The sequence below is a fragment of the Convolutriloba macropyga genome, chromosome 8 (genome assembly GCF_964194025.1).
Source record: "Convolutriloba macropyga chromosome 8, txConMacr16.3, whole genome shotgun sequence".
NCBI classification, from domain to species: Eukaryota; Metazoa; Xenacoelomorpha; order Acoela; family Convolutidae; genus Convolutriloba; species Convolutriloba macropyga.
The window spans coordinates 22,633,055-22,645,439 of NC_134475.1; the positions used below are offsets into that span (position 1 = coordinate 22,633,055).

The 12,385-nt window shown below is 34.6% G+C and overlaps 1 protein-coding gene across 3 annotated transcripts in view; it reads left to right on the plus strand.

The window, feature by feature from the left end:
- The window catches only part of LOC142344589 (double-stranded RNA-specific editase Adar-like), a 96,286-nt gene that overhangs the window by 78,300 nt on the left and 5,601 nt on the right, over positions 1-12,385 (plus strand). For all 3 annotated transcript variants that reach the window (XM_075396379.1, XM_075396380.1, XM_075396381.1), the window contains 4 exons: positions 1,881-2,105; positions 5,055-5,192; positions 5,763-5,894; positions 8,644-8,749. In XM_075396379.1, the coding sequence (XP_075252494.1) occupies positions 1,881-2,105; positions 5,055-5,192; positions 5,763-5,894; positions 8,644-8,749 (601 nt within the window). The remainder of the gene's footprint in view (positions 1-1,880; positions 2,106-5,054; positions 5,193-5,762; positions 5,895-8,643; positions 8,750-12,385) is intronic.

The following is a 12,385-nucleotide window of genomic DNA, read 5'->3' on the forward strand; positions in this document are numbered from 1 at the left end:
ACTAGTCTCTAAGTATCCGAAACTGTTTTGAGGAAACATCTCTTCATGGTGTGAAAGGCGGTCTTGCGTCCCCCCTGTCACCCCATCCTTTCACCCCTGCCACCCTCTACCATCTGGCGATTTGGTTCCCATCCCCCTAGTGTACCCCCGCCCCCAAACGCACACCTTTGCTTGAACCCCCTTGAGGCATCCACTCCTGAATGCACGCCCTCATCCTTGGGGCCCTGCTAGCATCCTTAGGGCCCTGCTGCCTAGTACTGAATCCAACTGCTCGCCGGTTCTATAAGAGCAATTCTTCTGACGCTAGTCGGTTACATTTGGTCCACGTGCGCCAATTTCAAAGCAATTTTTTTCGCATAAAATGATTTTTTGGCAAGGACTTTGACTGTTTTAGGTTGTTATTGGATGTTTTTTGTTAGATAGTTTTTTTGCGCTTTTAAATGCTGTGATGAATTTGACATGGTTTTTATCAATTTTTAAAAAATAAATTACTACTTCTAGAGAATTTTGTCCAATTTCAATTGGGTAAAACGATTGTTTCTGTAAATTGAGTACTGCAAGACAAATGAAGGGCCAATATATAATTCAGAAATATTTTTTCGGAAATAAATTAATGTTTCGGGAAGTTCTTTAGTTATTTAATGTAATGGACCTCATAATTTGTGGTGTCTCTTTAAGTCTAAGGTATGCCGCATTTTTGACATTTTCCGTGAAATCCTTTTGACTCCAATTTAGTTTCATTCTCTGCTCACTTTGGTCAAAGTATTTTTAAACAACAGTTGCTTAGCAACGCAACCTAAGTTGAACAGAATTACTATCGAAAAATGAATTTTTAATAGGAACTTGGATCACAGTTGTAGGTGGCCGGGATTTGAACTTTGTTCTAGTTAATCGTAGTTAAGCGCTCTAATGCTTATTGGTATTGATGTAATACCTTTATGCACTCTTGATCAAATAGGAGTGTTTCTAACTACAAAATCCAATCGAAATAGCGTTCATTTTTGCCCTTTATTTTTTGTAAAACATTTTTTTCTGTTCTTGTGTCAGTCCCAATCAGGTTCATGGGAGTCATTGACGGCTATTTTCTGTCAATTAATTTATTTTCTTGAACAATAGCCTCCTCGTTTTTACAACAAATAGTAGACGCTTTCTCTATATAGACAACTTTTATATTGTATTTGTACTCCGTTGACTTTGGTGCACCTGTTTATTGTTCTGTTTAGGGACCAATCAGATTGTTCGTAATAATCTAAATTCTATGGCAATTTTCGTACCATTTATTAATGATTTGATCTAATTTTTTTTAAATTGAGCTTTTATGTTTTTATTTGCTCTCAACCGAAGTTTGCAACAGTTATATTTGTATTGTTGGTTATTCTAGTAATTAGCTAGGCTTCGATCCCTACTGTACGTGCTCGACTGACACCCCCATGTACCCCCTTTTGCCTAACTTTAATCGGTTATGTTTCAAGTTTTCTGTTTAAATTTGTCTTCTGTTTGATATGCTCAAATTTAACGTAATATTTTATTTAAACTGGCTACAATCCCCGTTGGTAGTTTTATAAATCGATCTGTTTCCTTGTTTTCAATACCGGATTTGGGTTTTCCTCTAAGTTATTTTTTCCTAAACAAACTGTTTTTTGGCGAAGAAGAAAATTTCCTAGGCGCCGCAGCAGTCTGCTTAACTAAATTGCGCTCTCAATTTTGGTATAGGTTTTGTTCAGTGTCAGACATGAAAACTTTGTTAAATGATTCTGAGATAGCTTTGCGTTCTTATCATACTGGTTTCTTGGACGCAGTTGTATTTTGTAGATTGTATTTCAGCTGCATAATGCCGCATTGTGTTATCTGTTAATGAAATGTTATTTGTTGATTTGCAGGAACGAAGACTGTGAAAGGTGAGAACCTGAGCACCTCGGGTACTTCTTTGCATGACTGTCATGCAGAGGTTCTGTCTCGTCGCTGTTTGCGCAAGTACCTTTTCTCGGAGTTGAGCAAGATCTCCCTCAACAGTACCACTGCAGGAACTATCTACGAGGAAGTTTTGGCTGAAGCGCCAGGTGGTGGTGGCAAGAAAGCTGTATCCGGGTATAGGGTCAGGAGAGGTATGTTATGCATACTACGAAGAAAAATTGATCGCTCTATTATGTGCAGCTCATAAATAATCTAACTAGGTTTTCCAAATTTTAGAAGCAAATAGGTCAAATAATTCTCAAAGTGTCTCAGCGTGTCTCTCCTGATGCGTGTCACCAGTTGGCTTGTCACCAAATTGGCTTGTGTCTACCAGCTTGGCACGTTTATTTTGGTAGCAAACAACTAAAGCTCAGATTACTGAAATGCATTGAGGGTTTTTTAATAGCCTCTCGACGGTTATTATTTAGGCGCTCTCCTTTTTAGGACTCGAAGAGGAGAATTGGTGGAGCGTCTTTTTTGATAGGTAATTATGAAGTGTATTTGAAACAGGAAGTGAAATGCGTGAAGACGAAGTGTTCAGGTCAAATTGTTGAAGAGCAGAGAGAAGAGAGTGATTTACTGTTCACGATGTATTTTTGAGACAGAGCGAGAGAAGTATGTGTGGTTAAAAAATTTTCGTTGAGCGAGCGAATTTTTCTGATCGCGTGCCGCATTTTCAAAGCAATTTTTTAAGTTTAAACTCCAATTTTTTCTGTCAAAGATGTTTGTATCGCTTACCCAAACTACTAATAGGTCGTTTGAAAGCTTTTTGACCATCTGAATCAAAAAATGATGTTTAGTGTACCATTTTGAGCCTTTTTTAGTAGCCGCAGTCAGCCTCTCAACGGCTATTATTTAGGCGCTCTTTTTTTAAAAAAATTCGCTTTACCTTTTGATCACGTTTTTCATTTTACATGTCACGATTTTGACTTCTGACTTACCTCACTCACTGTTTCAACTGAATAGATTTTAATTTTTTTCACGTATTGAATTACGCAATGTAGAGAATACGATCAAAGTCAAAAGAGCAAAATCAAAAGAAACAGGATAAACATATAAAGCGAGGTTATTAAGTCATAGTGCATTAGGTTGTCAAAGTTCTTTAGAGAGATTGCTAACTGGCGTTAGTTTTAAGCTTAATAGCGTTCAGTTTAGAGGCTGAATTAAGTGTAATTTTAAGAATCTAACCGAATATGCAAACTTTGCGCACCAAATAAAAAAATTTTGCACTTTAAAATTCTATCTCTTTCTTTCTGTTATTGTGTTTTTTTCTGTTTCAATCCCAATATGAGTCAAGCGAGTCAACGGCGGCTATTTTTTGGCAATTTTCCGGCTATGTTTTTGCTTTTTTAAGCAGTTTTTGTATTCGGCTTCAAATTTGATAGCTTTTAGGGAGGTCTTTGGTTCAAAATAGCTGTTTCAGTGGTTGTGTTGGGGTTTCGACATCATTGTTATTAACAGCCGCACAGCGATAGCTGGGGCTATTATTGGCCTTCTCTTGGTTTTTTACAATTCAAAAAATTTCAATTGTTTTGGGGCGCTCTCTTTTTTTAAGATCTGTTCACATATTTTCATGATTTTTGAAGTCAATTTGGAGTAATGCTTTTGGTCACACCGAAACAGGAAATGAAGCGAAAAAGCGAGTGGTTTTGCGGCGTGAAATTTCAGCTCTAATTTTAAAGTACAGTGAGAAAAGGGTGTTTGAACAAAAATTCGCTTTCTAGCTGGTGGTTTTTGTTCACTTGCGGCAATTTCACCTCGGTTTTTTCTGGTTTTTTTTAATTTTTTTTATTGGATTTTTTTCTAAATGGTTTTCCTAATCCATTCATGTTTCATTCTAGGCCTAGTTTTTGTTAGAATCAAAATTGCATTTCTCGCTAGTGGTTTTTGTTCCCGCTAGAGCCATTTTTGACATTGATTTTCTGTTTTTTTTATTTTATCTATTTTTTTAGAAATTGTTTTTCTAATTCACTCATTGTACATTCTAGGTCTAGTTTTTTTTATTAGTCAATGAAGATTCCTTGAATTGTACCTCAGGACTTGTCCTGCTATTTTTTTTTATTTCGTCGACGCGATTTTTGTTACGACCATATGACGTCACAACCACTTTAAATCTGCTTTTTGTTCATTCGTTCATGCAATTTCAACTCAAGTGCGTGTCTGACGTCATTTTTCGCTCTTATTGGAGCGAGTTTTTTTGTTCATTCGCATGATTAAGTTTTTGGTCACACTTGCCTTACCTCACTCTCAAAAATGACTTCTTCACTTTGAAATTGGTTTTTATGTACTTTTATTCAAAGAGATAAGGTCAAATGGGTATGTGTCGCTCTAAATGAAGGTTATTTGAGAGCAGCTAATAGAGGCAGCAAAAAATTATACAGATTTTTAATCAAAAATATAACATATCAGCTTTCAATGAAAAGACGAATTTTTTTGGTCTGCCTTTTTTATTGTTTTTTGAGACTGCAGATCTACGATGCTCTTGCGGCTATTTTCTGGCAATCTGCCAGCTGTTTTTGAGTTTTAGCTGTTTTTAAAAAGATGATAGACTAAATTTAAGCAATTTTTGTCTGTTTTTTTAAGTGTTTTTTTTTATTTTTGATCATTTTAAGCCTATGGCTTTAGTTTTTCTCGTTCAGTTTTTAGTTTGGTGTATTGCGTGTTGTACTTCATTTAATTATCAGGGCAATGATGTGAGAGTTTTTTTGGGCGTTCATAACTTACTTAAATCAATAAATAAGTTCCGCACTAAGTTTTTGAATTCGTAAGTGAACCTGGCATTGAAGGCCATTTAAGTGCATCTGAACCCGGCCTAAACAATTTCAGGGATTTATCTCGTGATGTATCCTTAAATTTTAATTTTGATGTTACATGCATGTTGGAACGGCAAGTTTTTGATTCGTCTTCATTTTCGTTTTTCTTTTTAAGAATAGATTAAAAACCATCTATTTTGCAGCTATTATCCGGATATGAGTTGCAAAGGTTTGAAGTAAACTAATCATAGCCTTCAACTGTTGTAATATTTATTGTTTAGCGAGGTAAAAATTATTTCTTTTATTTCGGTTTAATCTTGGAATTTATCCAAAATGTGATGTTTGCAGGTATCCGATTCCACCTGTACATAAACACGACTCCCTGTGGAGATGCTCGCATCTTTTCACCCCACGAGGTGGCAGAGGGCAACGACTCCCACCCTGACAGAAAGAACAGAGGGCTCATTCGAGTCAAGATTGAAGCAGGTAATGCTAGGATTGAAACGCAACAGCTGTTAAAATTAACTCCTGTCTTGAAATAGAGCATTTTTTGCTCAGAGATGTGGCAAGCAACTAATTTGTTGTTTCTTGTCACTGAGTCCTGTATGGCTGAGAGGTTGCAATAAGAGTATTATGTATTTACAAGAGGAATCATGAACTTCACAGGAATCTCTGAATTTTTTGTTGTTGTTAATGAAGCTACGAATGAAAACCTCAATAGTAGGTATAAATAGGTTATTGTAATGATTACCATGCTTTTTGACGATGAAATAGTATTATATGCTGTATTACATGCTGACGAACAATGATATTATGCTGATGACACATTGATGTTATCTGAAAGACACATAATCGCAACCGAAAATTGTCATGTTGAGATTTTGCTGGAACTGCTAGCTAAGTGAACTGTTTTTCGGGTAATGTTCCAATATTTGGCCCAAAAGCGACACACATCGCATACCTTTTAGTAATTTGTGGTCCGTGTGATGAATTTTTGAGAGTTCATTAAAGAAAAGTAAGCTGATAATATTTGGCTCATGAGCTGCAATTTTTAAGGTGAGGGAACAATCCCTTCGACCAATGAGGACTTCGGTATTCAGACATTCGATGGAGTGATTGCTGGTCAGAGGTTGCTCAACATGTCGTGTTCCGACAAAGTGCTACGAATGAATGTACTGGGCTTACAGGGTATTTATAGCAGTTTTTCTTCCAAGTTTCATCCTGTTGTTAAAATATGATTAGTTTGAAAATCTGGATACCCATGTCACTCGTTAAAAATGGTTACCAGTTGGATATGTCTCGCTTCCTAGCTAGGTAGTCGTGTTTTATAAATGAGACATGGGTTGATAACAACAGCCTTTACTACGTTCCGCTGTTGGGTTGATGCTATATTTTCATGCTTTCCAAGTAATTTAACGTTTTTACTTAATTGACCTTTGAAAAATTCTGTAAACATTCACTTTATCGAGTTTTGAATAATAATAGGTTATTAATAGCCGCCCTCATCTTCTCAGCCGGCTATTATAGCGCTCCTATTTTTTTTTACAATTCAAAGAATTTGAATTGTATTGGTGCGCTGTGTTTTTTTTTTTTTTTTAAGATGTGTTCACACATTTTTCAATGACTTTGATCTTTCAAAACGGGATAAACAGGTAAAGCCCAGCGGGCATTAAGTTTCATTAGAGGCCCAAAGTGGGCTTTAGTAGTCCTTCAAGTGCGTATAGTGGTGCAGCTGCTGGGATGGCCTTAATTTAAGGTTAAAAGGTCATTTTTAGGAGTTTTTCGGCTCAAAATGGTGCAATTTTTCATGTTTTTTGTGACTTTTTGAGATATTTGTTTGATTAGTCTTAGGTTGAAGTTTTTAAAAGCTGATGAAGGCCTTTTGCGAGACAAAATTGCTTGTTATGACCATTTTATGAGCTATATGTCGTGGTACTACAAACACAAACACACAAAATGATACTAATTTTTGCATTTTTTTTTCAGGTTTTTTGAAAATTTTTGACATTTTTTGAGTTTTTTAGCCCTAGGTGTCACGAAACCTCCTCTAGGGTTTGATAAAGAATTTGATGATAGATTACTGCACAGTTTGTAGTGGTAATTGAAAGGTTTTCAACTTTTTGACATCATGAATTTTAGCATTTTTTAACAAAAGTTGCAAATTTTTCAATTTTTTTTGACGTATTTACCGTCATCATTCAAGTTATTTGAGTCCCAGGGGCAAGAAAACCTCATTAGGGGTTTCATAATAAGTGCTTAAAATTTTTTAGTTGCCATGGAATAGTTTTCAACTTTTGAATATCACAAATTTTAGCAAATTTTTTGAACAAATTTGCATTTTTTTTCAGGTTTTTGAAAATTTTCATCATTTTTTTCAGTTTTTCCAGTTTCTGGGACGGGGCAATCTCCTTTTAGGTTTGTTAATAGGGCACTGCATAGTTTCTAGTAACAAGGGAATGCTTTTCACTTTTTAATGTCTCGAATTTTAGCATTTTTTGATAAGATCTGCAATTTTTTTTAATGTTTCCTAAAGTTTTTGTCAGTTTTTGATATTCGTTCATTCTCATTTGCAAGAAAACAAATTCCACGTTCTGATAAAAAAGTTATTGCATAGTTTTTAGTTTCCATGGATTTGTTTTCAACAATTTAACCTTTCGACTTTTAGAAACTTTTTGATAGAGTTTGCAATTTTTTTCAAGTTTTTTTTTAAAAACGTTTGTATTTTATTTATTTTTTCTTGCCTCAATAGCCAGGTAACCGCATCCAGTTCTTGACAGTATGTTATTAAATAGTTTCTAGGGGCAATTGAATGGCTTTCAACATTTTAATAGAACGAATTTCTATTTTTTGAAGTTTGAAATGTTTTCTAAAAGTTATTGCCTATCAATCTATGAGCCAATGAATTTTTTAAAGCTTGGAATTGGGTTACTGGATAGCCTTTAGAGACACAGAAATGATTTTGAAGATATTTATATCACAATTTTCAGCAACATTTCAATAATTTGCGATTGATTTTGTTTTCTTAAATTTTTTGGTCATTTTCGAGTTAATCGATCTTCGAAGGCTAATGAATATTTTTCAGGTCTTGCAGATATAATACTGGACCGATTTCAGAAACAAAAATTGGTTTTGAACATATTTTTGTAATAGGTGTTTTTAAAGGGAAAAAATTTTGCCTTAGGTTTAAAAGCTTCGAGAGTTTTAGCAATGAGTTTGTTTTTGTTTAGTTTTGATTCTTTTAGTCTCTCAATTCATTGATGATTTTTGCGTTCTGGCTGGCATTGTTCAATTGATCTGCTGGTCAAGTAGAGGACGTCTGAGTTTTTCATTCAATTCTTTGAATTGTATTTCAGGACTTGTCCTGCTATGTTTTTTTTTACTTCGTCGAATAAAAAAATGTTTCGCTTTACCTCATTTTGCCGCCTTTTCAACTTTTTGCGTGAAATCTTTTTGACTTCTCTAGGCTAGTTTCTCTCTTCTCTCATTCTGCTGAAAGTGAATTTGAACATCAGTTGCTAAGCAAAGCAATTCAAAATGAACAGAGTCGGTATAAAAAATTGAAGTCAGAAATAGAAACGGGATAAACCCATAAAGCCCAATTTTAGATGCCCGCTAAATGAACGTCGTTCCTATAAGTCTTAGTTACCATCTCTAATGCTTATTGGTATTGATAGTAGCCCCTGTGGCCTCTCTCTAAAACAGAAGTATGTTCAACCACGAAATGCCATCAAAATAAATCGGACTTAAAAAAATGTTTTTGCACAAAATTTTTTTTTTTCAATATCTTCTGTTATTTCAATCCCAATCATGCTTATTGGAATCAACGGCGGCTATTTTCCGGCAATCTGCCGGGTATGTTTCTGATTATGACTCTGAATTCACTATTCTTTTATGTCTTAATGGAGATGCTACAAAGACAACATTTTGAGTGTTTCAGGTGGATTGCTAAGCTGGTTTATTGAGCCCGTGTATCTGTCGTCTATTGTGATTGGGAGCTTCTACCATGCCGACCATATGGAGAGAGCTGTCGTCTCAAGATTCAAGTTGGCCTTTTACTATCAGCAGCTTTTTTTTAAACAAGCCATTTAACTTATTATCCTGTATGGAGTTATGGGTTTCTGTTCACGTTAACCGCAATTTGTTTAATTTATGATTTACTGAATATTTCAAATTGAAGGCTGTAGTTTTCGATGATGGAAATTATCGAACATCTTTAAGCAAAAATGTAATCCTCGATTCAAATTTAGATATTCTAAAGGTATGATCAAAACCTGCTCTGAAATTTCTCCACCTTTCCGTTTCGCCTTTTCATACCAAATTGTTGCAGGTAGGGGATTCATCTCACTCGTATAGTGGAAAATATTTTGTTTTTCTTGTAAGAGTATAAAAGATGTGTAACATTTTTTTTACTGATTAATAGCCGCGTCAGCAATTCCAGGCAGCTATTATAGCGCTCCTATTTTTTATATTAGCCGCACAGCGATAGCTGGGGCTATTATTGGCCTTCTCTTGGTTTTTTTTACGACTCGAAGAGGAGTATTGGTTTTCTTAAGGTTTTTTTAACCGGAAGTACTAGTCTTTCAGACGCTGTTTTCACCTAAAAGCGAAAGTGAAAAAAATTGCCGTGTGAACTAATTTTTTCTGAGCGAGAGAAGTTTTTTGATTATGCGCTGCGTTTAGTGAATGACTTTTTGACTTTGAAAAGTAGTTTTTGACTGAATGGCACGTATAGATAACCGTTTTTAGCCGTTTTCTGGTCTAACTGGCCCATTTTTTTGCTTGTAATTTGGTTTTTTGTAGAAATAATTTTTTTTCGATGCTATTTTAAAATGTAAACCTTGGAAATAAATACCACAGTGTTTTGCAGAGCCTGAAAACGCGTTTCAGGTTCGAAATTGGCACATATTTTTTGATTTTTAATTTAATTGTTGGCTTTTTTCCTATTAATTTCTTCATTTTTGTGTGTTTTGGCCGTCTTTTTGTCAAAAACCAGTTAATATGGCAACTTCCCGTTACCTCGATGTAATATTGTTGTTATAAAATTGTACATGTGCTAATCCGATTTTGGTAGTTTTTTCCATTTTTCTTAATTTTTTATCTGTATTTTGGTTTTAGTTCCTAAAAATAGTCTTTTGTGTAAAATGAGGGGCTTTAATTTCGTTTCAATATAAACTTCACAATCATTTTTTAGCGTTGTTTTTTTTATAAATGCAGTCTTAAAATTTTTTTGACCGTTTCGGTGCAAAATGTTTCAATGTTTCGTTTGTTTGATTACTTTTTCTTTTTTTGCTCTGTTTAGGAGGATGGATCTTTGTCTCATATGACTCACTGTCTTTTCTATGTTTCGAATAGTCAAAAATGAAATGTGCTCGTTTTTCTTGTTTTTTTTTTTAATTTTGATTTAACTTTCAAAAATCAAGAGTTAATCTGTTACGGTGTTCCTTACATTGTCTCCATTTTGTTCACATTCTAGCTTGTATCTTTCTAGCTCTGTCCGGGCACCTACATTTACACTGGTTATATTGATTTTTTCAGTTATTAAAAAATTGAATGATTTCGTCTTTTTCTTAGATTTTCGTCATTTCTTTGGTTTTCAATTGATTTCATTCAACATAAGGCAGTACTGAGAGTTTGCTGGAAAGCTTTTTTCCAGAATTTCAACCTTTTACGTTTCATTGTAATTTTTCCCGGCCTTGGTATTGTTCTTAACGGTTTTTTGCCTCTGAATTTTATTCTGTTGCTTTTCTATGATTATTTTAATTTTTGATTTAGTTTGAAATCATGTTGTCTAGCATATAAACAACAAGAAAGAAGTATATGATGTTTTTGTCTTAATTGCAGTGATTAGAAATCTAACTGTAGTAGTTCTCTGATTCTTAACTTTGAGCATTATTTTTTGAGAAATTTAACTTTGTTTTTAATTATTTTTGTTATCTGCCGTTTCCTTTCGCGATCTTTTTGAGATTAGAATCATGAATTATTTGAGGGCAATTGTTAGCTCTGTCAGTATTTTAGCCTATCAGTGTTTTGACTATTCTAATGATTTTTCCATTAACGTTACCGAAAGTTTTCAATGATATAAAATTTTGCTGCATTTTGTTTCTCTTCGTGACAGTGGTTGAAATTTCAACAATTTTTAGATCAGACCGGGATGTTTGAGTTTATGGTTTAATACAATAGGTAATGGCTTCAGCTGTAATTACGGTTTTTGTCAAGTTTTTACGCTTCGAGTCGCTTCCGGAATTCTTCCGCCTATGTTTTTTATTTCGTGGTCGCGATTTTTTTACGACCAGATGACGTCACAACCACTTCAAATCTGCTTTTTGTTCATTCGTTCATGCAATTTCAACTGAATTTCGTGCGTGATGTCATTTTTCGCTCATAGAGGAGCGAGTTTTTTTGTTCATTTGCGTGATTGAATTTTTGGTCACATTCGACTTGCCTCACTCTCAAAAATGACCTCCTCACTTTGAAATTGGTTTTTATGTACTTTTATTCAAAGAGATAAGGTCAAATGGATATGTGTCACTCTAAATGAAGGTTATTTGAGAGCAGCTAATAGAGGCAGCAAAAACTTATACAGATTTTTAATCAAAATATAACCTATCAGCCTTCAATGAAAAGATGAATTTTTTTGGTCTGTCTTTTTTACAGTTTTTTGAGACTGCAGATCTACGAAACTATTTCGGCTATTTTCTGGCAATCTGCCAGCTGTGTTTTTTTACTTCGTCTAACACATTTTTGTTTCGTTTTACCCTGACTTCTTGGAATTGACTTTTTCAATGACTTCAGTGACTTCTGCTACTTTGCAGTTAAAATTTGTGTTCGGGACGTCATTTCTGCTTTTAGCTCAATTGCGTGTCTTACCTAACTAAAAAAAGACTTCTGAACCCACTTATGCAACCTTAAATTTTTTGAACATTTAATAATTAATGGTCAATAGTGTGCATCTAAGTAGTGCCAAACTTATATGCCCTAATTCGTGAGTAATAGAGTCTTGAGCTTTAATATTGAATGTTAATTTTGAAAAAGCTCCAATAGGGTTTTTTCCTTGTAGAGCAATTGTGTCTCATAAAAATAACTGTCCGAATCTAACGCAAAAACTCTAGTGGTCTATTAAAAAGCTGGTGGTCGATCTGCCAATCTTATTATTTTAGTTGTTTCAATTCATGGTAGGCCACAAGCATCTATCGCGGCTATTTTCCGGCAATCTGCCGGCTATGTTTTTACTTTGTTTGACTTTTATTGCGAACAAATTGGAACTATTTGAAATTTTAAACTTTAAATTTGAAACAGTCTGAATATAATGGCGCTTGATTTCAAACCAATAAGACCGATTGGCTTAGTAAAATTACACAAGGAGGCTGGGTATTCTGCGTTCTCACATTAAGCTCCGACCCCGCTCATCCACATGTTTGGCATAATTGTCTACCAGATGAGGAACAGATAGAAAACCTCCAAAGATTCAAGTTTTCAAAAACAAAAAATGTGTATGAACAAAAAGATAGCCTCAAGCGCAAATAACTCAGTGGAGACAAAATGCCAAATTCGATTAATGAGATCAGCCATTTTTAGGAAAGGCAAAAAGAACAGATAGAGACAACAAAGAAAAATTCAATTGAAACTTGCGAGAAAACGCTGTCAAAGCCGTAAAACCATTTTTTGCCCCTCAAAGTATG